The sequence below is a fragment of the Leucoraja erinacea genome, chromosome 3 (assembly GCF_028641065.1).
Source record: "Leucoraja erinacea ecotype New England chromosome 3, Leri_hhj_1, whole genome shotgun sequence".
Lineage (NCBI taxonomy): Eukaryota > Metazoa > Chordata > Chondrichthyes > Rajiformes > Rajidae > Leucoraja > Leucoraja erinaceus.
The window spans coordinates 20,045,754-20,072,529 of NC_073379.1; the positions used below are offsets into that span (position 1 = coordinate 20,045,754).

Here is a 26,776-nt window from a genome sequence, read left to right on the forward strand (position 1 = left end):
TCACCTTGGAAACAGTACAAAGAAAGTATGGTCCCGAGGAACCCAAGTAAATGCTCAATTTCCTCGTTGTGAACTGCAAAATTGTGACTGATGTGGAATAATGTGTTTGGAGGAAGCTCTCTTAGAATAACACTGACAAGGTTCAACACAGGACACACATCACCAGGCATAAGAGTTAAGTGTTTACTTAAGGCAATACACTACAACTTGCTGATCTGCCATAAGACCTTTCGGAAATTCAACATTTGGCTCACCTGGTTCTATTTTCTATTATTTCTTTTCATTCACCTTGGTCCCGTTTCATAGCTTCAAAGGATGCCAGATTTTTGGAGTTTTATTATACTTTTGAGACTTCATTGCAAGCATCAGATACACTAATCATTCGATTTTCTATCTCGGAAACTGAAAAATGATCTTGGGCAAGAATCGGGAAAAATGCACAAGAGTCCTCCTGACAAAGGAACTTGAATCATAACAAATCGATTAACTTTTGGCTGAAATTTCTGGATGATTGGCTACATTTAAAACAAGATGACACAAAGTGCTGGAGTAATTCAATGGGTCAGGCAGCATCTCTAGAGGAAACAAGGAACTGCAGAGACAAAAGGACACAAATAACTCAAATAATATGGCTGTGGCAAAATCTAAAGAGGAGGGTATATGTTCCGATCTAAAACATGCTTGCTCGAAGATATAATCTAAAAGGATAATCCTTCTATTTTCACCTGCTATGTGGGTACTAAGTTAATTAATTTACTCTAACTTTCAATCCACCTCTCCAATTTGTAATCCAAAATCAATTTTAGACAGGATTATTTATACCACTGCCATCTCCCAGAGGTCAACACAAGAGTCTGAATAGCCTAAAGCCACATCCAAGTTTTTTTTAAAACCTGCATCGGAGAAAATTAATAAAAAATAAAGCAGCAAAATGAGAAGCTGCGGTGGATTTAGAACATCATTCAAAAGGCAGAGACAGGACAGAAAAGAATTGGACGCATGCTACGTATTTTTTTCTCCAGGGTTATGTTTACAAGATAATTTGTTTTGTTTAATACAATGGTGCTATTCCATAGAATCCCCCCCCCCCCCCCTCCACCCCCTCCACCCAAGCCCCAATACCATTTACATTTTGCTGGAAATAGCATCAATTTAATAAAAATGTGACCTGACATCTTGGCTCAAAGTGAGAATTTCAGTTTCGCACTATTTCATGCATGTTTCATTAGGCTGTCTGATCGAGTTATGGCAGAAGAGGCAGACAGTGATTTCAATTGGAGATATGTCTTCCTCCCATGAAAAAAAAAAATTCCAAGACAGGATTTTGAACTTGATAATGTCATTTTCATTTAACCCAATGAAGTTGTAGATTTCTTCTTCCATTTGTAACAGGTCAACTTTAGCAAGGTCAGAAGATACTTAAACGAGTGTCACAGAATGTTTTTATGCGTTCATGCAAATATACCTTTTATTTTCCTGTAAAATATTTCTCGCTTTGTTTGCCCCTGCTTTTCTTCTCCGAAATCTGTAAATTTTTTAACAAAGAGGCACGCAGGATGAAATCTGCAGGACATGTACTCAGAATGTCACCGGAACATGCACCTTAGATAGCAATGACATGGCAAGCTGATGGAAGACGAAAAAGAGGCCGACCAAAACTCACAAGGAGGCGAACATTCCAGAAGGATTTGGAAGCCCGGGACACTAACCTATCGAGGGTGGAAAACGTCGCAACATAACCAAACAGAATGGTGAAAGCTTGTGGCCCAACAGTGTGGGGGGAGCTAAATCGAAGTAAATCTTATAATTTAATCATGGTAACTGGGGTTGCGTTGGTCCAACAATGAGTCTCTGTAAATTAACTAATTGATTCCCTTCTCCGTTTATAAGGAAGGCTTACATTGAAATAGAGGTCATGGAGTCACAGAGAGATACAGCATGGAAACCAGTCCTTCTACCCATTGAGCCTATGTTGGCAATCATCCATCCATTTTCACTAATTCTACTTTAATACAATTTTTTATTAATAGTCCCCAGATTCTCGTCAACTCCCTCTAGATTCTACTACTCATCCACACACTTGATGCAATTGACAATGGCCAATTAATCCACCAGCCACATGTCTTTGGAACGTGGCACATAACAGGATCCTCTGTGGTAAAACCATGCAGTCGCAGGGGGACCCATGGAAACTCCACATAGACAGCATCTGAGTTCAGGTTTGAAGTTCGGTCTCCAGAACTGTGAGACAGCAACTCTACTGCTATGTTATGTATTGTGCCACTCTCTTGGGTTGGTGTTTGGTGATTTATGAAGGACAATGTGTGGTCATCAGTGAAAGATAGGAAACACAACAACCAATGTGCCGAATGGAAAGTTTTAAAGTTTCAACGATACAGCATAGAAACAGGCCCATCAGCCGAAGGGCCTGTTTCTGCACTATATCTCTAAACTAAATTTAAACTAAGAAAAGGTGCTTTGTAAAAACAACCAGATAGGTTTTGGTGATGAACACAGTGGGATTAGTACTGGCCAGAACACAGGTTAAAAACTCCTCGACTGTTCTTTAAAATAGTACAAATTAAACCTTTTTTATCCCATCTTAGAAGGTGGATGCCTTGTTCTCTGCCATATTTAGAAAGTGATTTCTCTGATAGTGGAGCGCTCCCTCAGTGATATATCGCATTGATGAAATATCCTTGGATCTAGTTTGCAAAAGTTGCAGGAATTAATTCTCCATGAGTGGGAGAAAACCGATTGTAAAACAGTGAGAAGTGAAATTCAAAGCGTGTTGAGTTTAAAGTTTGCAGGTGGTCTTGGACCTATTTGAATGGCAAGATCACTATCTGGAACGTCTGCCAGAAGACGAAGTTTGGCAAAACTGTTCGCCTTAGTTGGTGTGAATGACACAACAGTTTCGATAGCCTATAAGGAAAATAAGACTACTTATGGAGGGACAGCCAACTTTGTACGAATTTACGATGCAGCTGTGAATGATTTTGCCATTTTTACATCAAATGCCTGGATTTGTTTAAATTAGCTGCATAAACTTTAAAATGTTTCTTTCAAGAAGAAATGGAAACCTAATGAAATACAGTGTGGGCTGAATATTTTCTATTCAATAAGAAGGGAAAAGCATATCTTGAAGTCTCTCTCGTTGTTGGACGCAAATCTCCTGTGGGTTAACTTTCTGCTGGTCGTAAGAATAATGGGCCAAGTATCAAGGAAATCTACAGCAACAGAAGGAAATAGTGCAGGTAGACAAAGGTAGTTCCTTCTTAAACAAGGTAATAGTGCTCTTAGTTTAGCATGGTTTAGAGATACAACGTGAAAACAGGCCCTTCGGCCCACCGAGTCCATGCTGACCATGATTACCCATATATTATTTCTATCATACAGATTAAGGACAATTTACAGAAGCCAATTAACCTGTACGTCTTTGTAATATGGGAGGAAACTGGAGCACCCAGAGAATAACCACGTCGTCACAGGGAATATTTACAAACTTCGGCAACTCTCCCCAAAATAACTCTTTCTCATTTTATCATTCAATGACCAGAGATAAGGGCTTTGATTAACTCTTGGGCTATGGTCAATTTTGGCGATGTGATGTGCAGCAGGTAGTACTGCTGTTTCTCAGCTTCAGAGACCTGGATTCCATCCCAACCTCGGGGCCTATATATTCACCTATTCCCCTGTGACTGTCTGGGTTTCCTCTAGATTCTCCCATTTCCTCCCGCTTCCCAAAGACTAGCTGATAGCTAACTGTGAGTTACACCTTAGTGCACATTAATGGTGAAAAGGATCAGAAAAGGAACTGATGGACATGCAAAAGAGATTATACTGAAGGATTATAGGGAATTAAGGTTAGGGGGGCATGAGACAAACAGGGATTCTTTTTGAGTATTGAGTATTGACTTCTCTAACCCTTGCTTACCCTCTCTCGCTGACCCTCCCCCACCCTAGTTCTGCAACTAGTTTCACTATCCTCCTGATTAAATTTTACTGATTGTATGCCTTGTTGTCATCTTCTCCTCAGCTAATAATGAACAATTCTACATTTTCTTGAGCATCGCCTGCTTTGATCTGTCGTTTTCACACCTTACCCTTCCACATCTCTAATCTCCCCTGAATCTCAGCCTGAAGAAGGGTCTTGACTCAAAACACCATCCATTCCTCTCCAGAGATGCTGCCTGTCCCGCTGAGTTAATATTTGCATGGGTCAAATAGGTGCACTCAAGCACATACATGTCTGGCGATCTGCTTTGGTCATGGAGGAGAGAGAGATGATGTACAAAAAGCAATACATCATGAAACACAATAACTAAATAAACAGTGAACATAGACCCAACATGATGGAGTATCTCAGTAGGTCAGGCAACATCTCTGGAGAAACGGAAAAGCTGACATTTCGGGTTGGAACCCTTCTTCAGACTGAGAGTCAGGGGAGAGGGAAAATAAACATCAGACATCTACTGGAAAACCAAATGTGAATTTTCAGTAAATCAAAATCAAAGAACAACTGTAGATGTTGGAAATCTGAAATAAAAACAGAAAAATGCTGGAAACACTCATTAGGTCAGGCAGGATCCACAGAAAGAGAGGCAGTGTTCATTTTTCTGGTCCAGGACTCTTTGTCACAAGAGACCCTACCTCCAGTCCACTGGAATTGATCAATTGACTTAAGGGCCTGTCCCAGTTAGGCAATTTTTTCGGCGACTGCCATAGTCGTAACAGGTCTCCAAAAAACCGGCGACTGGACTAATGGCAGGCGATCTTTTAGGCGACTACTGGCGAACACGACATTGAAATTCACCAAAGTCAGCACCGGCGACAACCTACGTCACCAGGCGACAACCGACGGCTTCCTGGCGACATCCTACATTAACCTGGCGACATCCTACATTAACCTGGCGACAACCTACAACAGCACCTATGTCAAGCTACGCTCATTTGGCGTCAAACCCAAGGTCGCCACATTTTTTAAAATGTTGTCGACCAGAAAGACGCTACGACTCTTTGGGCGACTGAGGAGACTACTCACAACAAAACAGGCAACACCCCGGTGACCACCGGCAACCATGTGGCAACTGTATAGTCTCCTGTAGTCATCTAAAAAGTTGCCTAAGTGGGACAGGCCTATTAGATTGGTATCGAAGCAGATGTAGCAGCCACTTATTGATGTGCAAAACTGAAAAACGTAAAATTATCCAATGCAATGTACTCGGAATTTAAAGGGTGGATATGAATTTAAAAGCCTGAATTGGTTGCAACACATGTATTACAGCCGATTATCATTATTGACCAGGCCTGAAAATATAAAGGCCAGTTGCCTAAACTTTCACTTGCTTCGTTTCTCTTTCCCTATTTTCAGAAGTCTCTCTGCTCAATGTAATCGGTTCTATTGACAATGGTCAACAAACAAACAAACATAACAGTCAACGTAATACGATTGTGGCTTTTAGGAGCCCTTTAGTACTGCATCCATTCTATGGATCCCATACGAACACATGGAACACATCACATTCTATGGTAATCAACGTAGCATTTCTTCTTGTTAGTGAGTTCAACCTGAAAGCACGTGGAGAAAACCCACGTGTTTACAGGAAGAACGTACAAAATCCGCACAGCCAACACCCGTAGTCAGGATCAAACCTGGGTCTCTGGCACTGCAAGGCAGTAACTCTACTGCTGCGCCACAGTGCCAGCCACCAGCATTTCTTGCTGGTGTGTTCAACATGGGAGAGTGAGAAGGTGATTGAACTGAAGATGGGTCTCGACCCAAAACGTCTCTCCAGAAATGCTGCCTGTCCCGCTGAGTTACTGCAACTTTTTGTGTCTATCTTAGGTGATAGAAAGATCAGGTTCTGAAGCTCGCACTGGTCACATCAGTTGGGGTGGAGCAGGTCTTGACAGTAAACTGCACTTAACTAAGCACAGATCCGTTATTTATAGCATCAAGCAGGAAATGCAGGAGAGTACTGTATGTATACTGGATGGTGTGTGAGGGCCTTCATGGTCATCAGTCCAAAATACAACTTAGGTCACTGACACTGAAGGGAACTATTTCCAGGATAGACTCTAATCAACCCTTCAGAGACAGCTTGTCGATCAATCAGGTCATTCCATTGAACCTGAGCTTTGTTTTCGAAGTGGAACTTTGGGTGCAATTGATCCTTATCTCAGCCCAGCTGAGACTACTCTGCTCTCAAAGCCTTCTAATGAGAGGAGCCGACACACACACGAATATCATGTAACTGGGTCAAGATGGAAAGACAGAAGGCAAGATGGGCTTGCCTTGAAACAAGATGTGATTCAAGTGGGGACAAACAGATCAAAGGAATATTATTTGGTAAGATCTCAGTTTATCATCCAAGACACAAGAACAATCGATACTGGTTGATCGAAGCCAAACACTGCAAACTTTGAGCTAAATGAATCAAAATGCAAGCTTAGCTTGTGATGCAATTTGCAGAAAGTGATCTGGAATGCACAATTCATGTCTTTGAAAAAAATAGTTATTTACTGCAGGAGTAAAATAAAGCATATAAAATATACCTTGGCAAGCTGCATGCAAAGTTGATTACAGTTGGGCACAGTCACAAAACCAAAACTCTATACATCAAAGGATTATATCTATAAGAAAAAGCCCATAACACCCCCCACAATGCGTGCTATCTCAGTGTTTACTGATTTCTCTGACAGACTTGTTACCTATCCTCAATAAAAGATGATCAGCTCTTTTTAGAACATCGGAACAGAAACATAGAAAATAGGTGCAGGAGAAGGCCATTCGGCCATTCAATGATCTAAAATCAAACTTGATTTACTTGCACTGAATGCATAAGTTAATTCTATATTGTTGCCCTGACGATTCTGATACATCACTTCTGATAACTAACACCAATTAACTGAGAAAACAGGGAAAATAGACAGAGGTGGATGCAAGCCAGTGGAAAATTAAACCCTGAATTAATTTAGGTCTGCTTATTTGCTTATTTCAGATTAGTGCAACCTCTGGTTGGTGAACTAATTAGGTATTTCATTATTTTAAAATATCAAAACTAATCCACTAATCACTTGAATTTCATTACTGTTCTTGAAATAAACATTTTAAATCAATATCACAAGCATGCAATGATATTTTGTCATTTATTAAATCACAGGCCAATGATTTTGTTAACTTTATGAGACATAAAAAGTATCTAGGTTGCACCCTTACTCTACCCACAATAAGCTTAAAGTTCCACCATTTGACTACACTTTATTTGGACAATCAGCAATGTCATCACAGACTAAAGCATAAATAACTGAAAGGCTTCCTTGCTTTCACTAACCTCTGTTCAATGATGCAGAGCTGTTGATATCTCCTGTGATGAAGGAAGATTCGGACTGCTTTCGAACTGTGTCGTTCCACATCCTTCGAATTCGGCTCTGGAGAAAACCACAGCACAAGACAGGCAAGTCAATGAATCTGGCCCAAACAGATAGTTTACTGAACAATGGTGCTCAAGAGAGTCTCTAGACTTGGCTGCATAACAAACCAGGACACATCTCTGCAATAGAGACCTATGAACACCAAGCCATCTCACATTAGGGAGCTGGTCACTCTCTCTTCCCTGCAAGAACACAAACAAGTACAAACCAATCTGATCCAGCTCCAAATAAATTATTTCCAACACAAAACAATAAAACCTTTTCAAAAGCAGTGACATTAACACATCCCATCACACATCACAAGCTCACCAAGGAATTAAAACTATTGAAAACACTGTTCTGTTAATTCATTTAATCCGGCAGGCATGGGACCAAGAATAATAGGAAATTGGTGACAATTAAAGAGGCCGTTCAGTCTGACATTTATAGTTTAGAGGTACTTCGGCCCGTCGAGTGCATGCCGATCAGCAATCCTTAAACGCTAACTCGCACCATATAACTAACACTAGGGACAATTTACAACCTTTACCAAAGCCAATTAACCTACAAACCAGTGCATCCTTGAAGAGTGAGAGGAAACCGGAGAATGCGGGTGAAATTCATGCGGTCACGGGGAGAACGTGCAAACTCCGTACAGACAGCACCTGTAGTCAGGATCGAACCCAGGAATCTGGCACTGTAAGGCAGCGACTTTACCGCTGCGCCACTGTGTCGCCACATGTCTGTGCTGGTGACAAAATTCCACATTCCACATTTGACCTGCAGTTCCGCTTTTCTGCTCCTGGATGCTCAGGTGCCGTACCAAGCCACGATGCAACTGGTCAGCATGCTCTCTGCTGTGCACCTACAGAAGTTCGAGAGAGTCCTCCTTGACATACTGACTCTCCGTAAACTTTTCAGTAAGTAAATGTGCTGATGTGCTTTCTTTATGATTGCATCAGTGTTCTGGGACCAGGAGAGATCTTCGGAAATATGCACGCCCAGGAATTTGAAGCTGGACTCGACCCCACTCTCAGTCAAATTCCTGAAGGGCGGACCTCAACACATCAGCTGCAGGTCCCATGCAGGGAAAGACTATTAACATGAAATCACCCAGTGCAGGGCAAATGGTCACATTGGCAACAGGCTGTTCGTGTTCATAAGTGATAGGAGCAGAATTTGGCAATTCGGCCCATCAAGTGTATTCTATCATTCAATCATGGCTGATCTATCTTTCCCTCTCAACCCCATTTTCCTGTCGTCTCCCCATAACCCAGCATCTGCAGTTCCTTCCTAAATGCTTCTCCAATACTGGGAGGCCCATCAAGAAGGTTTTAGATAGATCACAGGTGTCTAACTACCGTGGTGGTGTGCGATTAAGTGTTGTGAAAATGCAGCCCAGCCTGTAGTAAGATGATAATATAATATCAGTCCATCACATTAAAGATTCAATACTTTTGCTTAGCTTGCAGTATGAATCTGTTAGAGCAAAAATCTCCCATTAAAGGATGACTGAATATCAATTAAAGCCACATCATGATAATTGTTTTCTCTTTATGTACATGACTTGATGCCATCAGCAGTTCACTTGGAGATTGCATGGAGGCATCAGGTCATTTGCTGTTCACTGCACAATCACACCATAGAACTTTGTTACCCACAGGGACTTAGGGGCAGTACAGTGGCACAGCGGTAAAGTTGCTGTCTTACAGCACAAGAGACCGAGGTTCCATCCTGACTACGGGTGCTAGTCTGTGCAGAGTTTATACATTCTCCCCGTGACCTGCGTGAGTTTTTTCAAGGATCTTTGGTTTCTTTCCACACTCCAAAGACATACATGTTTGTCGGTTGACTAGCTTGGTATAAATGTAAATTGTCCTTAATATGTGTAGCATAGTGCAAGGATCGCTGGTCGGTGCGGACTTGATGCGGCATAGGGTCTGTTTCTGCGCTATATCTCTACACTAAACTAAACTAAACTGCACGGGGCATGTCCCAGGGGTTTTGAGACCACGACTCAGAAGCTCAGTCATATATCACTACTTCTGAGCCTTTAGACCTGAATATTGCTGAATTCTGTCACTGCAACCAATTCCAGACACAGGATACAGGAGCAGCAATTCCCACTAAATTAGGCCACTTTCTATTGAGGAGTAATGATCATCGGTCAGTCTGGGTATAATCTTGCTTCCAGAACACTGCCACAATTATCACAGATACCAGAGCAATGCTTGATAACTGATACAATCCCTCCTTTTAAACTGCTCACCATGGAGCTTCCCCCTCCTCTGATGAACAACATGCCCCAGTGACCACCACCTCGCCCATTCTGATCTCCAGCCTCTCTGCGACCACACCAATTTCCCGAATATCAGGCCACTACATCCACCTCGTCCAACAATCCCAAGCTGCCCACCTCTCATCTGGATGCAAATGATCTTGTTAAAACAGATGGGAACCTCAGATGAGAGGAGGGAGAGGATGTCTGCAATGCATCTTTTTTCTGCTTTTACGTAATGAATTATCAGATAAATTAAGATACATTTAATCAAATGTAAATTATCCCAACCAATTTAGACTGCTGGACAAAACTACAGATTGGACAACTCTCCCCATTGATGTCCCATTCATTCAACTACTTGGTGAGTTCTTGCTATGGAGGGAGTGCAGCGTAGGTTCGCCAGCTTAATTCCCGGGATGGCGGGACTGACATGTGATGAAAGAATGGGTCAACTGGGCTTGTATTCACTGGAATCTAGAAGGATGAGAGGGTATCTTATAGAAACATCTAAAATTCTTAAGAGATTGGACGGGCTAGATGCAGGAAAAATGTTCCCCATGTTGAGGGAGTCCAGAACCAGGGGTCACAGTTTAAGAATGTGTGGTAGGCCATTTAGGACTGAGATGAGGAAAATCTTTTTCACCCAGAGAATTGTGAATCTGTGGAATTCTCAGCCACAGAGGGCAGTGGAGGCCGATTCACTGGATGTTTTCAAGAGAGAGTTAGATTTAGCTCTAGGGGCTATTGGATTCAAGGAATATGGGGAAAAATCAGGAACGGGGTACTGATTGTGGATGATCAGCCATGATCATATTGAATGGCGGTGCTGGCTCGAAGGGCTGAATAGCCTACTCCTGCACCTATTTTCTATGACTATGTCCCGACAGCTCTGGTGTCATTAACTTTTCTTTCCTGCCTCAATGTATAAAGGCAGGGTGCAGCGGTGATCACGAGAACCTAGAGACTTGTAGTGTGGGGAGGGTGGGTCTAACTGAGTGGGTCACAATTGACGCTGAATCGTAAACATGCCTGCCATTCATTTCTACCTAAGGTCCACCACTGATCTATGATACGATAGAACTCTATTTATCCCAGGATGGAAATTGATCTGCCAACAGTCAGAAAACACAAGATACTTGAAACATGAAACTAAAGTGACGAGTGAAAAGTTTGAGGATTCGCAAAGATTTGGGGAGTGGGAAGAGGGGAGTCAGTCTACCCCACAGAAGAAGGGGGAGGAGTTGTACAGTTTGATAGCCACAGGGAAGAAGGATCTCCTGTGGCGTTCTGTACTGCATCTTGGTGGAACCAGTCCATTGCTGAAGGTACTTCCTTCATTAAACAGAATAATGAGGTAATAAAGCTGTCACATTCATACTTTTTCTCCAACCTTGATTTCATACATGAGGTGTACATCTTTTTTTTTTAACCACTGAGGGATACCATAGCCAACAAGTGTACAAAAATAACCAGGAGTGACTCCCGAGAAGTGTTTGCGGGTGATGACCTCGTGCTAACAGCACTATTTTATGCACCATTAACACTGAATACATCACCCCCTTGGCTTTCTGACTTGGAAACTGTGTGGAGGCTGGGAACATAAATGAAAGCAGACCATTGCACTGCAGAACACCCTATGGATCAAAGTAAATAAATATAATATTAAGATTGTCAGTTTACAATGTGGGATATTATGCAGTTGTGAATTGAATTTGACAATCTGACAAAATATTTGACCAGCGGTTATTCAACAACTACGCAGTTTCGCTGAGGCCTTTTAGGTATTTTGTAGAACGTAGAATATTTGCAGAATCTCTGCACATCACCCATTTTCAAAGGAATTAAGGCTATTTGGTACAAGAACAGCATTGTTGGTAACAGACGGGAATATGTACAGGACACCATGGTGAGCAACAGGCCTCCATTGACAAGCAGTCCGAATTAGATAGCAATCCTTTCTTTCCTTTTCTGACTGCAGGTAACCAGGATATCATGTGTGGGAAGGAACCTCAGATGCTGGGTTACATCGAAGATAGACACAAAATGCTGGAGTAACTCAGCGGAACAGGCAGCATTTATGGAGATAATGAATGGATGATGATTCGGGTCGAGGCCCTTCTTCAGACTGAGAGTCAGGAGTTAGAATGAGACACAGAGTTAACAAAGAGTAAGGTGTGAAAACGAGGGACGAATATCAAGGAGAATGGAGAATAGATCATTGTTAGCTGGGAGAAGTTGACAACGAAGCAAACAGAGATAGCATTTAATCAGGAGGACAGTCAGACTGGTTGGAGAACTGGGAAGGGGGAGGGATTGAGAGAGGAAGAAAGCAAGGGTTACTTGAAGTTAGAGAAGTCAATGTTCATACTGTTGGGGTGTAAACTCCCCTAGTGATATATGAGGTACTGTTCCTCCAATTTTGCGCTGGGCCTCACCCTGACAATGCAGGAGGCCCAGTACAGAAATGTCATTATGGGAGTGGGAGGGGGAGCAACCGACAAGAGATCATGTTGCAAACGTTTGTGGGAGAACAGCTTTGCAAGGTCCGAGATGGAAATTCTTCAACAGTTACTACCACTGGAGAAAAGCTAAATGAAGAAAACTCGTGCAAGTCAAAGACTTACTTGAGAGCCTGTAGAGTAGCGGCCAGGAGTTCGAGCACCAGATGTCTTTGCCGACCCAAGGGAGCTGTCCGTGCTTTTCCGACTGCAGCACTGGGTACGGAAACATTTGCCGTATTCTTTCCTCACCTAAGGAGCGTAAAAGAAACTTGCGTTAAAATCTCAACTCTGCAACAACTCATCAAGTCTTTGCAAGACCATTTCTCTCATCATCTATTGTCCTTAAAATATTAACCTTTCCCACATGAATTCAACATAAACATAGGATGACACAGTGTGGAAACAGGCCCTTTGGTCCAACTTGCCCACACCCACCAACATGTCCCAGCTATACTAGTCCCACTTGCCCGCATTTGGTCCATATCCCACCAAACCCGTCCTATCCATGTACCTGTCCAACAGTTTCTTAAACGTTGGGATAGTCCCAGCCTCAATTACCTCCTCTGGCAGCTCGTTCCATACACCCACCACCCTTACAAAAAAAAGTAAAATTAAACTCTATTTCCCTTTATCCTGTATCTGCACACAGTGGACGGCTTGATTGTAAACATGTGTATATACTATTTTCGCTGACTAGATAGCATGCAACAAAAAAAGCTTTTCATTCTACCTCAGTACATGCGACAATAATAAAAATAAACACATTATTATCAAAGTCAATCATATTAAACAACAAAAACCTCAATTAATAAAATGAATGAATATACTATCATATATCTAGCCACACACACATTGTCCACTTTATATTTCATCTGCCACGTCTTTGCCCATTCACTCAGCTTATTTTTCCCCTTAAAGCATCACTGCATCCAAGAGCTAGTTTATCAGTATTACCTCCTGCAGCCCTCCACAAGTTCTACCCTTGCTTTCCCTCTCTCTCTGTCGCTCCCCCATCCTCACTCTCTGACTAATTTCACTGTCCTCCTGGTTAATTTTACTGATTGTATGCGTCATTGTCACCTTCCTCTCAGCTAACAATGATCCATTCTACATTTCTTGCTTTGATGTGTCGTTTTCACACCTTACTCTTCCATATCTCTAGTGTCCCTCGCCCCCGACTCTCAGTTTGAAGAGTCTCGACCCAAAACGTCACCCATTCCTTCTCTCCTGAAATGCTGCCTGTCCCGCTGAGTTGCTCCAGCATTTTGTGTTTATCTCCTGTATTTTATGTCTATAAACCAATCCTCAATCTACACCAGAATGTTACTCTAAAACTTAATCCGCTCAAATTACCTTTCATAATATCTCCTGTCGCACTTTATTAAATACCTTTTCCAGGTACTATAACAACATTTAAAAGGTATTTGGATAAATACATGGATAGGAAAGTGTTAAGAGGTTTTTGGGCAAAATGCAGGCCGGTGGGCCAAATATTGATGGAGCACCTTGGTCGGCATGGGAAGGTTGGGCCAAAAGGCCTGTTTCCAAACTCTACGATTCTATGACCTAATGAAGGTCCAAATGTACACCCTCTGGATTCCATTCATCTACAAACTCAGAAAACTCACACATCGAACAAATATGTTCACTATATACTGGTCCATATCCTAAAGAAAAGATTTTGAAGCTTTGTACAGCCCGATCACCACAAACATTAAACTTATTAAAGCTTCCAGTAACTAGGAATAACTCACATTGTAAGACATCTTTAGAAACGTACGTTCTTACATCATGTCTAAGCCAGTTGTTAAATTCCATGATTAATTTTTAAAGAAACTTTCTGGCCATATGCATCAATATTTTACGTGTGGATCAACAACCCCTCAAATAAATATTCCGATATTCCTTATCTTTTAAAGGGATGTGTAAAAAAAAAGTGACTCTCATAAACTGGTACCAGCATTTAAAACAGTTAAGATTAGATTTGTTAACAGACTTCCCTTCCCACAGATATTGTCTGACCTGCAGAGTGTTTCCAGAATCGACAATTTTTAAACATTACTATTGAGAGAAAAAATGAATTCTGAGCTTCTCATACTTTTTACTGAAGATTTCTGAAAGACTTCCTAAAAGCCCTGTCCCATTGTACGAGTTCATTCAAAGAGTTCTCCCGAGTTTGCCCTGATTCGAACGTGGAGATTTATGGTAATGGCCGCTCATAGGTATTCGGGGCTCTTGTGGACATTTTTCAACATGTTGAAAAATCTTTCACGAATCTTCCCGATCTTACCGCATTTCCCGAGTACCTGCCGTTAGTGTTACGAGCCGTTAAGAGATGTCCCCGAGCTCCGACGTACCCACTACATTCATTCTACGTGCTTACCACGAGTTAGATTTTTTTTTAAACTCGGGAGAGCACTTGAATGAACTCGTGCAGTGGGACACGGCTATAACACGGGCAAAGATTGTGCAATAGGAACACAAAGACTTTTATATGGAGATACATCTTATTTAAGTTTATCATTCAATTAACATCTAGGTTGAATAGGCTTTTAGAGAGAAAGACAAAATCTACTAGCATACTTGCAAAAAGATTAATTGCAAATGATTTCATTTGCAAACAGCAGACAGATGTGAGATTCCCTTTATATATCTGCACAGTGTGTACATTGGGCTTCCAGTTATTAATATTTCTTACCTATCTGGATTAATTTCATTCAAATACCTATTTGTTTAGAAACTCTGGATTGAAATGCCAAGGATGTTTTAATGACATGGATTGTAATTAAATAAATTGAGCAAAACAAGATGGTTACATGTTCTAGCCTTTCAAATAACATACTGTCATACTTTTGGTTTTACATGAATTTACCTAATTATTGATTAAATGCTCACAAAAGAAACATTTGACATTCTAATTACTTTCCTAGTTTAAATCCCGTGGTGAGACTTAACTTACGAGTGGTTCGTTTTCAAGCACAAGAGAAAAATGCAAAAACAAATTATTTAAATTCTTTTGTGAGTATAAAATGGGCCTTGTGGCAGATATGAATGTGCAGGAGAGATATACCCACTGGATTCTTTTTAGGTATAGTGCTTTCCTTCACTTTGTCAATAGGATATTTAAAGGGCAATTTATTTTTAGAGAATGTAAAAGCAGATTTTGCATATAAATTAGGATGAAGTGATCCTATTTAGTTCACGATGTAATGCCATTTCAGAGGTGCTGCTATTAGTCACCAGGTATATTAAAACATTATACATGTATGCATGCCACTTGGTGAGATGTTCTCTTTAAAGATCAAATCTTACATTGACTGATTTTAGAAAGTTGCATTAATATTGTCCGTTTTATGTGCTCGAGGGGGGATGAGGAGGTGTAATGGGAAGTGCAAGGCTCACAGAGATTGCGAGCTTCTTATGAGCCAGAGTTTACTGGTTGTGTTACTCAGTTCCATTGAGAAAATAGTGGCCCTGGCTTTTCATTTGAGTCTCACTGCAGCAACAGTGTAGACTGTATTAAATGAAACAAGACTGGAGAACTTCAAATGATTTACAATCACAATTTGGAGTTTCCATCATGTTTTACATTGATTCTTAAATGTGTTAACCATGTGCAAGCCTTATCCACAAAAGTGGTAATATTTCAAGGGAGGATTGAAGAATTCTTATCAAAAATGTTTAAGAGTCATACAGCGTGGGAACATGCCTTTCAGCTCAACTTGCCCACACCGATCAACATGTCCCACCTACACTAGTCCCACTTGCCTGCTTTTTGGTCCATACCCCTCTAAACCTGTCCTATACATGTACCTGGGACATTGCTTCTTAAATGTTGCAATAGTCCCAGCCTCAACTACCTCCTCTGGCAGTTCGTTCCATACACCCACCACCCTTTAGGTGAAAAAGTTACCCCTCAAATTCCTATAAATTCTTTCCCCCCTTCACCTTAAATCTATGCCCTCTGGTTCTTGATTCCCCTTCTCTGGGCAAGAGACTCTGTGCGTCAGCCCGATCTGTTCCTTTCATGATTTTATACATGATTTCATCTGGAAATCCTTGCTCTCTGATGCACAAATTCCTACGGTAACGTCAGGAGGAGTTGGAACCAACAGGCAACGGAACCCCCACTAATGCCTGCTGTTTTTAAAACAAATTTAAACCACTTTGTATTCAGTTTAAACAAGCCTAAAATCAGTCAACTTAATCTGTGATTGGAAACCATGGGCTAGAATTCTTTGCCATCGTCCTCTGGCTTCATAAATTTGCAGGTTAAGTTATTTTAAATCTAGTCTCCTCGTGGCATTGTTGCCTTATATTCTATCAATATAAATCTAGCATACCTTCATCGTACTGATTACTGAGCATGTTGTATTCACAATTGCATTAACAAACTTGATCAAAAACCTAGGCAAGCATCTTCTGCAAGAGCAATAGGATTCATCACATTCTGGGGACATTTTCTAAAGTGCACCCATTCCAGGCCCATGTGACCTTTGGTATTCTTTCCTGCAACAGGGAGATTACAAGATTGACACCAAATGCTGGAGTAACTCAGCGGGACAGACAACATCTCTGCAGAGAAGGATTGGGTGATGTTTCATAGAAATGTAGAAACTTAAAAAATAGGTGCAGGGGGAGACCATTTGGCCCTTCAAGCCAGCAGCGCCATTCATTGTGATCATGGCTGATCATCCACAATCAGTAACCCGTGCCAGCCTTCTCCCCATATCCCCTGACTCTGTTAGCCCCAAGAGCTCCAACTAATTCTCTTTTGGAATGAAAGGTCACGACCCAAAACATCACCCATTCCTTTTCTCCAGAGGTGCTGCCTGTCCCGCTGAATTACTCCAGCATTTTGTGTCTATCTTCGGTGTAAACCAGCATCTGCAGTTCCTTCCTACACATACAGATTACAAGGCCAAGTTGAGAACAAGTGACTACAGTAACAATTAGCGTCAATACACTTTTGTTGATTTTAAAGGATTAGATGTATCCAAAATAAAGCAGATTGATGTCGGTGCTTGTAGAGGAATGATGAATCCAAAATCTCAAAACATCAACTATAAATCTATAGACATTATTCCCTTTATCATGTATCTGTACATACTGAATGGCTCGATTGTAATCATGTATTGTCTTTCCGCTGACTGGTGAGCACGCAACAAAAGCTTTTCACTGAACCTCGGTACAAGTGACAGTAAACTAAACTCAAACTAAAATCTTCCAACCTCAATCTGCTGGATAAAGCACACCTGAAGCTCCTCTGCCTGTCATTGCAGAGAAACCCAATGGCCTATGACATCCACCACTCAACCTAATCATCTCACCAAAATTACATGATACTTCAGAGCAGATTAACTTTCTACTGACACAGACACAGTTAAACATTAAGCGAACATTGATTACAGCAAAATTAGTATTTCCTGACTTCGGAAGGTCAGAGTTTAAATAATAAACACTCAAATCTGAAAAGACAATTAAAGATAGTTAAGAAAGTGGTAAAGGTTAATGCGTGTAGAAAAATTAATGAACTCTGACAAGTCTTTTTTAATCTCCTTACACAGCAATTGACCTGGATTATTATGATAACACAGTAAAACCATTACTATGAAGATCAAGAGAAGTCATCAGATATTACATTCCTCCCAGCCCACAGACAAGAGTTATAAATATCTTCCTCTGACCATAAACTAACCTTTTTCTGCAGGACACAGTGGAAAATGAATATAAACATTCCCTGCAGTGAGTTGAAAATGGTGAAGAGATATGCCATGATAACAGTGCTTTCGTTGATGAACATAAGTCCAAAGGCCCACGTGAGTCCGAGGAGGCAGAGGAGAGCTATTGCACCAATGACCCATGATCTGTAAAGAATGAAACAAAGAAAAACACAAATTATTTAATGTTTTTTCACACGGCTTCTTGCCAAATGAGCACCCTTTTCCAGTTTATTTATTTTTTGAGTTCCAAACCCAATTAATGCTTTTAAATAACTTTGGTGATGTTTAACAGTAGTTTTTAATCATTGTCTTTAGCGATCCAGAATAGTTTGCTGTTATACAAAGCGTAAGATACAATACAATACAAATGTATTCGTCACATGCACCAACTAAGGTCCAGTGAAATGAATTTGCCATGCAGCAATACCATTGAAAAATTGACTTAAAGAAATAACTGAAATTATTTTGCTTGGACAGCTTCCAACCCAGCGATATGAATATTGTTTTCTCTCACGTCAAGTAACCCCTACATAATCCTCTCTCTCCGTCCCTCCCCCACCCAGATCGTTGTGCTAGTTTCAAAGTCATCTAGTTGAGTCTCATTGTCTGCAACTTGTTTTCACCTAACCCACAGCTAACAAGGACCTGTTTCCTTTAATATCGTTACTTTTCTTGCATCTTTCATTCATTTGCTCTATTACTCTCTATATCACCGTCTACATCTCGTTTCGCTTTCCCCCGACTCTCAGTCTGACGAAGGTTCCTGACCCATAACGTCACCTATTGTCCAGGGAAGTTGTCTGACCCGTTGAGTTATTCCAGCTTTTTTGTGTCTATCTTCAACTGAAATGTAAATGTTTTTTCCACCCAGTCAGAAAACAAAACAACAGCAATAAAATTAGGCAGCAACAGGAATGCCTAGAAATATATTTAGTGGGTGATTAATTCATTTTTAAGAGTTGTTTCCAGAAAAATGACAACATCAGTTGAACATGATTCTGTAAATTTAAATCAGGGGTTGTAAATTAAACCAAGCTATAGAGAAACTCATTGGAGGGTCTCTCTTCCCACCTCAATCCAGAACACGTACCACCCCTGCCCCTCCACCCACAATGCAAGGCAGAAAATACACATTGAAAGCAAAAGAGACAAGAAGAATGAAATAAGCAAAAATAAAAAAAGCAAGTTAGTCTACAGTTAGCACTGAAAATAAAAACGCCACAATAATACATTATTTGTGCTGTGGAATGGGGTGATAACAGACATTGGAGAAGACTCTTCACTTGAAGAACAAACTGAAACTTTTGATCCAGTCAGCATTCTCTGGAACATGGCCACTTTCTCCCTCTATTGCTCATTTTGCAAAGATAAGCCTTTTGGTTAAAGAGTGCCTTGTCCAAAGTTGAAAACAGCAACAAAAACAAAAAAAAATTGCAAGAGCAGTCTCCAACAAGGTCTAGGATGAGAGATCATAGCTCCAGAATTAAAGGACGTTATTTTAGGAAGGAGAGGAGGAGGGATTTCTTTAGTCAGAGGGTGGTGAATCTGTGGAATTCTTTGCCACAGAAGGCTGAGGAGGCCAAGTCAGTGGATATTTTTTAAGGCAGAGATAGATAGATTCTTGATTAATATGGGTGTCAGGGGTTAAGGGGAGAAGGCAGGATTGTTAAGGGTTTGCACACGCTAGAGGCAGGAAACGTGTTCCCAATGTTGGGGGAGTCCAGAACCAGGGGCCACTGTTTAAGAATAAGGGGCAAGCCATTTAGAACGGAGATGAGGAAACACTTTTTCACACAGACAGTTGTGAGTCTGTGGAATTCTCTGCCTCAGAGGGCGGTGGAGTCCGGTTCTCTGGATACTTTCAAGAGCTAGATAGGACTCTTGAAAATAGCGCAGTCAGGGGATATGGGGAGAAAACAGGAACGGGGTACTGATTGGGGATGATCAGCCATGATCACATTGAATGGCGGTGCGGGATCGAGGGGCCGAATGGCCTACTCCTGCACCTATTGTCTATTGTCTAATGGGGTTAGAAGAGATAGATCAGCCATGATTGAATGGCGTAGTAGACTTGATTGGCCGACTGGCCTAATTCTACTCCAATTCCTTATGGCCATCGTTTGGTATTAGGAGGTAATTATACATCTCTCAATGGGCTTTATTGCTTTTACTGTGACACCATAAACAGGCCTACTTACTAACACACGTTGCAAAACCCTAAATTGTCTGTTCCTTCTTTACCCATTAAAATGTAGACATTATCCTAAAGGATCCCTGGAGGATTAAGTACACATGGCATGTCCTGATGCTCTGTATTTTTCAAAGTAGTTCAGACTTGTCCAATAATTCAATTTCTTGACAACAGCAAAATATCCTTTATTAATCCATCGGAACACTTGTTGAATCAGTCTTGGGTTGCTAAGCAACTTAGCAAATGTGAATATTTAAAATGAATTTTCTGGCTCTCCACACAGTTTGCTCTTCCGTCTCTATGCAAATGACAGAGGCTACAATGGAGAAAAATATTATGGATGGGGCCAGCTTTCAGCACATGTCAAAAGGCCACACAACATGATGCTTGTAAGTTATTCAGATCATTCTTACTTGATGAAGGGTCTGTTATCCTCAAAGCTAAAGAATGCATGAATGCAAGGACAAAAACAGCAAAATTAGAAAATAATGGTTTCAGCAGCAAATAATAAAATAAAGAAAATTGAGTCACCAGAATAAAACTCTTTCCAGCTGCTCCCTGCCACCCAAAGCACATTGGCAACAAGTGACAGGAAGCAGCTTTTCCCATCTTATCTTAAGAATAGGGGCCTGTTTCCCTGCTGCTTCTTTCAATCCATCAATCAATCAAATCAATGACCCACAGTTTACAGAGTGTCCCACAGTTTACAGAGTGTCGCACAGTTTCCACAGGGATAAAATACAGCAGGCATTTCATAGCATTGTGCACACTGAGATTCAACACAATGTGCTGGAGTAACTCAGAGTACCAGGCAGCATCTCTGGAAAACACAGACAGGTGACATCTGTGGTCAAAACTGTTCTTCAGTCTGAAAAAGGGTCCCGATCCGAAACTTCACCTCTCCATGTTCCCCAGAGATGCTCCCTGACCTGCTGAGTTCCTCCAGCGTTTTGTGTTTTTCTTTGTAAACCAGCTTATTTCCATGGTGGGGTTTGACAATTTTATTCCAACAGTCAAAGATTTGAAACAAAAATAGAAAAGCTGGAAATGTACATTTCTGTCTTTGTTTCGGGTTCCAGCACCATCAGTTTTATTTGGTATCCAAACATAGATTTGACTTTCGGTCTCGATCTTCTCAAGGTTTAATAGATTACTGTCTATTAATGACCATTCTTTCATGCTGGTAGATTTGTCCTATGTTCAAGGTTCCAGTCACTCCCCATATATTCTCAAGGAATGGAACTTGAACCTGGGGGTTGGCATTCAGCAGTAGGTGTGCTTAGAGCTCTCATCACGTGAGTTGTGGGAGCTTGCATGAGCCTTTCGCTGTTTACGACTAACCTCACCAGCGGGTGATACAGAAGGTAGTTTATGGTCATTCAGAGAGCATCCATGGGCTAGAACAGGGGTCGGCAACCAACCGAATGCGACCTGTAGCCCAATTTTTTATTCCTGTAATTATCCGACCCGCCGAGCACCCCGCCCAAGCGCCCGCCCCGAGCTCTGACTGTACCGCATCCTGCGCAAAGCTGCCGGCACAGCCCCGCACCTTCTGTGAACACGTTTAAGAAAGAATTGCAGATGCTGGAAAAATCGAAGGTAGTCAAAAATGCTGGGGAAACTCAGCGGGTGAGACATGCAAGGATTGCATGTGGCTGCCTCACCCGCTGAGTTTCTCCAGCAATACCTTCTGTGAACACGTGATTTGATGCCTGCCATCCAGGGTGGGATCCATGTGTACACGTGATAGATGTGGCCCGCCATCCACTCACAGACATGCGTCCCGGCCCCTATGAAGAATAAGGTTGCTGACCCCTGGGTGAGAAGATTAGATGGCCAATCATGTTCTACAAGTTCACCTTACCTTACAAGGGAAGAGTGTAAAGTTGCATTCATGGATTGTGCACTTGAAATTCCGAAGCAATTTCCTTTCAGCTAATTCCACCTAGCTTAAAGTACGTATGAAGTTTAATTTAGTTCAGAGATACAGCGCAGAAACAGGCCCTTTGGCCCACCAAATCTGCACTGACAAGCGATACCCGCACACTAACATTATCCTACACACACTAGGGGCAATTTGTACTTATGCCAAGCCAATTAACCTACAAACCTGTACGTCTTTGTAGTGTGGAAGGAAACCGAAGATCTCGGAGAAAACCCACGCAGGTCACGAGGAGAACATACAAACTCCATTCCGACAGCACCCATAGTGGGGAACGAAGCGGGTCTCCGGCGCGGCAAACGCTGTCAGGTAGCAACTCTACCGCTGCACCACCATGTCACCCATGGCCACCATAAAGTTAACGTACTTTATAAAGTATCTCTTTGTGCATCAGTGACTGGAAGAACTTTGATAGCATAGTGAGATGTTGCCTCACTGCACGCGAGTGCTGGGATCAATCCCGGCCTCTGGTGCTGTCCCCATGGGGTTTGCAAGTTCTCCCTGTGACTGTGCCAGTGCTCCTGCTTCCTCCCACATCGCAAAGGGTTAAGCTCGGTAGGTAAAATCGGTCACGATAAGTTGCCACAAGTGTGTTTTTCTAAGAGTCTGGAAACACTAAGAGAGTTGTTTGCAGCAAATGCAAAGCTACTGGAAGTAAATGTGATTCATAGAAACATAGAAAATAGGTTCCACAGATTCACAACTCTCCGGGTGAAAAGGTTTTTCCTCATCTCAGTCCTAAATGGCCTACCCCTTATTCTTAAACTGTGGCCCTTGGTTCCGGACTCTCCCAACAACTGAAGTATTTTTCCTGCATCTAACCTGTCCGATCCCTTAATAATTTAATATGTTTCTATAAGATGCCCTTTCATCCTTCTAAATTCCAGTGATCCATTCTTTCATCATATGTCAACCCCGCCATCCTAGGAATTAACCTGGTCAGGTAACACAGTCAGTTAGTTAATAACCTGCAGGAGAGCGGCTTGGTTGGCCACCCATTGTCATTCTCAGGGAAACTAGAGATGGCATAAAACACTGGATTCATCACTGATGGTAACCACATCTAGACAGAAGACTAGCACAAGCAATACAAGTGTTGTGACCCACAATGAATTACGTCAGTATGATCTGATCTCCCTGCCATGCGTTGAAATGACATTTTTTTTGTTTTAAATGAGGAAATATCACAGCTATACTTAGGGCAGCAAAGTGGCGCAGCTGGTAGAACCGACCCCTGGGTTCGATCCTGACCTCGGGTGCCGTCTGTGTGGAGTTTGCACGTTCTCCCTGTGACCACCTGAGTATCCACCGGGCGCTCGTCTCCCACCAGATCCCAGCAATTTGCGGGTTTGTAGGTTAATGGGCCTCTGTAAAAAGCCCCGAGTGTGTGGAGACTCGATGAGAAAGTGGGATAACATAGAACTAGTGTGAACGAGTGATTAATGGTCAGCCTGGACTCGCTGGGATGAGGGGCCCGATTCTATGCTGCATCTTTCAATCCAATACAGGTACTTCCTCTGTTAAGGTGAAGTATAATAATGTCCATGTTCATGCTCATTTCCACAATAAAGCAACATTAAAGAGTGAAACTCATCTTCTCTGTCAACAGCTCCTTCTGCACATTGTCAGCGTGCCAAAACAGCCAAACCAGTGCATCTTGGCACAATATTACACTATGCGGGGGTGGATTGAAGGGTTTGGAATTAAGGGTTTAGTTTAGTTTAGAGATACAGTGCAGAAACAGGCCGTGCCCACCAGCGATCCCTGCTTATTAACACTATCCTACACCCACCGGAGACAATTTTTACATTTACCAAGCCAATTAACCTACAAACCTGTACGTCTTTGGAGTGTGGGAGGAAACCGAAGATCTCAGAGAAAACCAACATAGGTCACAGGGGGAACGTACAAACTACGTACAGACAGCACCCATAGTCAGGATCGAACCCATGTCTCCTGGCGTTGCATTCGCTGTGAGGCAGCAACTCTACCGCTGCGCCACCGTGCCACTATAGCAAACATCAAAGAGATGTTTAAGGGATAGCAAACATCTGAGAGAAGTTCCTGAATTGATTGTGGATCGAACCCACAGACAGCAATCTCAGGAGGCAGGGAAATAATCAGGCAGTCCGTGATAGCCACACAACATGCTACAAAGGGACAGAATAAAATATTTCCTACACCACAACTTGCCCATCTTCAACAAGTCAGGCATAAAACAGTCAAACTTGAGTGAGAATTTTCTGGGCAGGATCCCTTGAAATAAATCGAATTTCTGTACCTTCAATTGCACTTTCATCTGGTTTTAAATTATAGGGTACTTTGATATGTCTGGCAAAGTAACTAATGGGACAGTTATAAATAAGCCATTTGCAGGATGGAACTTGCAACAGGAATAAAAGTGCAAAAAGTACCTCTGTTGAGGCAGCACTATGATAACTTTTATCCATCAGGTAAATCAAAAAATATTCACTCTATGGCTATTGAAAAATCTATATTGTTGGCATAACGTTCGGCATGTGGAATTCAGGCTAATGTTGCTGGAAGAGCTAGCTGCTACATATGATCAGTGTCAAACTTTAGGTAGTGAGACCTCTTGAACTACAAACTGAAAAGCTTCCAACCTTCACTATCTTAGCAGTAGTCCAGAGAGTGTGTGGAGGTAACTCTGGGGGCAATACACAAGCAATTCTGAAGTCTTAAATTGAGCATCATATTAAAAAAAATAACAGACCATCCCCCAGAAGGGGGAGAGGGGGGTAGAGGGGGGAGGGGGGGGGGGGGGAGAGGGAGGGAGAGAGAGAGGGGGAGAGGGAGAGAGGGAGAGAGGGAGAGAGGGAGAGAGGGAGAGAGGGAGAGAGGGAGAGAGGGAGAGAGGGAGAGAGGGAGAGAGGGAGAGGGAGAGAGAGAGAGAGAGACAGAGAGGGAGAGAGAGAGAGAGGGGAGAGAGGGAGAGAGAGAGAGAGATTGAGGAGAGGGAGAGGGAGAGAGGGAGAGGAGGGAGAGAGGAGAGAGAGGGAGAGAGGGAGGGAGGGAGAGAGGGAGAGAGGGAGAGAGGGAGAGAGGGAGAGAGAGAGAGAGGTGGATCAAAGAAAATCAGTATGCAGTTGTACACACTGGCTCGAAAGGATGAAAGCCAATTTGTGGCAGAACAAAAATAATTCAGCTACATCGCCAAAGTGAACAACCATGAACGACAAACTCTGAGGGTTGAAATGATATCTTTTCAACACCAGCTGTTTATTTCAAACATACTGCTCACTGCTTCAAGGCATTGAAGTATTTTATACCATTTCCTTTTCCATAACTGTGAAGAACATCCTTCCCGATACGTTTATAAAAATATTGCTTTACAACAGTAGGAAATTATTTTTGTAAGCAAATACCAGCCAGTCTGCTAGTAGACAGCTAAGGGCCTGTCCCACTTGGCGATTTTTTTCAGCGACTGCCGGCATCATTGACTGACGACATCATTGAGTGACGTATCAGGTCACCGAATAATTTGCGGCGTGGTGCGGTGTGTTGCGGCGTGATGACATATAACGCGCGGTGTTTTTTCAAGTGTCGCAACATTTTTTTGTCACCGCTGTATTTTGAAATGTTCAAATCTTTTGGCGCCACTGATATGACGTCGGCAGTCACAGAAAAAATCACCAAGTGGGACAGGCCCTTGCAGCAGCGCTGCAAAAGCGGTGTTTGGATCAAAGCAATTAGATTTATAAAGTATCCCAGACTAGAGACACATTCTTGAAGTCTATTACAGTCCTATTAGTCAGGTTCACATCAATGAAGGTAGCCATCTTTATACATTGTCTTGTGAGAATGTAATGAGTTGATTACAAATGGGCTACTTCTCGCAGAAGACTGCAAGGTTACTTGCTCAGTGGATGCTTAAAGCTTGTTAATGGGGCTGGAGCAATCATTAATCTCTCCAGTTTCCCTGCAAGCTCTCGGAGTACCAATACAGTCTGTAATCACAAATCAATGGAGATTATTTAAAGACTGATAATTGTCTTTTCAACCCTCTTCAGGAGGATACTGGTTCCTATCCTTGCTCTAGCATGTTAAAACAGCCATCGTTAAATCGATCACTGAAACAAGCAAAGTTTAAAAAAAACCTAGAACATAATTGCTCAGATTGATTCCCAATGAACAATCACACATGACTGAAAAATATGCAATTAAAATTAAACAAAACAACAAGGTCAAAAGAAAAAAGGAGAAAGGTTAAACACAGAAAATTCAGAGACGTCCTCAAAAGAATCGAAACATAAATCATTCAATCTCCGTAACTTCTGTGAATATATTCATGTTGTAGATTTTATATATGTATATATATATATATCCTGATTAAATCCAGCTTTGTTAATTAAAAACAATTGGCCAAAAGTACCAAAATGGCTGCTCTCAAATAGAGCGAGAATTTACTTTGTCAAAAGTAAGAATGATGCAAAAATAAACTCAATTTGTTTTGTCAGGTTTTTCTTGGTTTTTTCTCCAATCAGGTACTTATGAAAGCATCAAATTTAGCGTACCCAATATAGAGATGCTCATATTAAAAACATGGACATTTAAACATTATCTCCGATATAGCAAGCAGTTGACCAAAATCTTCCAAAAATGGCCTTAGAATTTTCCTTGATGAACAATTCATTTATTTGAAAACGAACCTCTTAATGAAACGAAATGCAACTTAACTGGGCAGATGGTGCTGCTGCTTGA

General features: G+C 41.8%; 1 protein-coding gene across 8 annotated transcripts in view; it reads right to left on the bottom strand.

Moving 5' to 3' along the window:
• The window catches only part of adgrl3.1 (adhesion G protein-coupled receptor L3.1), a 623,227-nt gene that overhangs the window by 25,082 nt on the left and 571,369 nt on the right, over nt 1-26,776 (bottom strand). For all 8 annotated transcript variants that reach the window (XM_055632233.1, XM_055632235.1, XM_055632237.1 and 5 more), the window contains 3 exons: nt 17,897-18,065; nt 12,322-12,447; nt 7,338-7,434 (listed from right to left, as the gene is read on the bottom strand). In XM_055632233.1, coding sequence (XP_055488208.1) covers nt 7,338-7,434; nt 12,322-12,447; nt 17,897-18,065 — 392 coding nt within the window. The remainder of the gene's footprint in view (nt 1-7,337; nt 7,435-12,321; nt 12,448-17,896; nt 18,066-26,776) is intronic.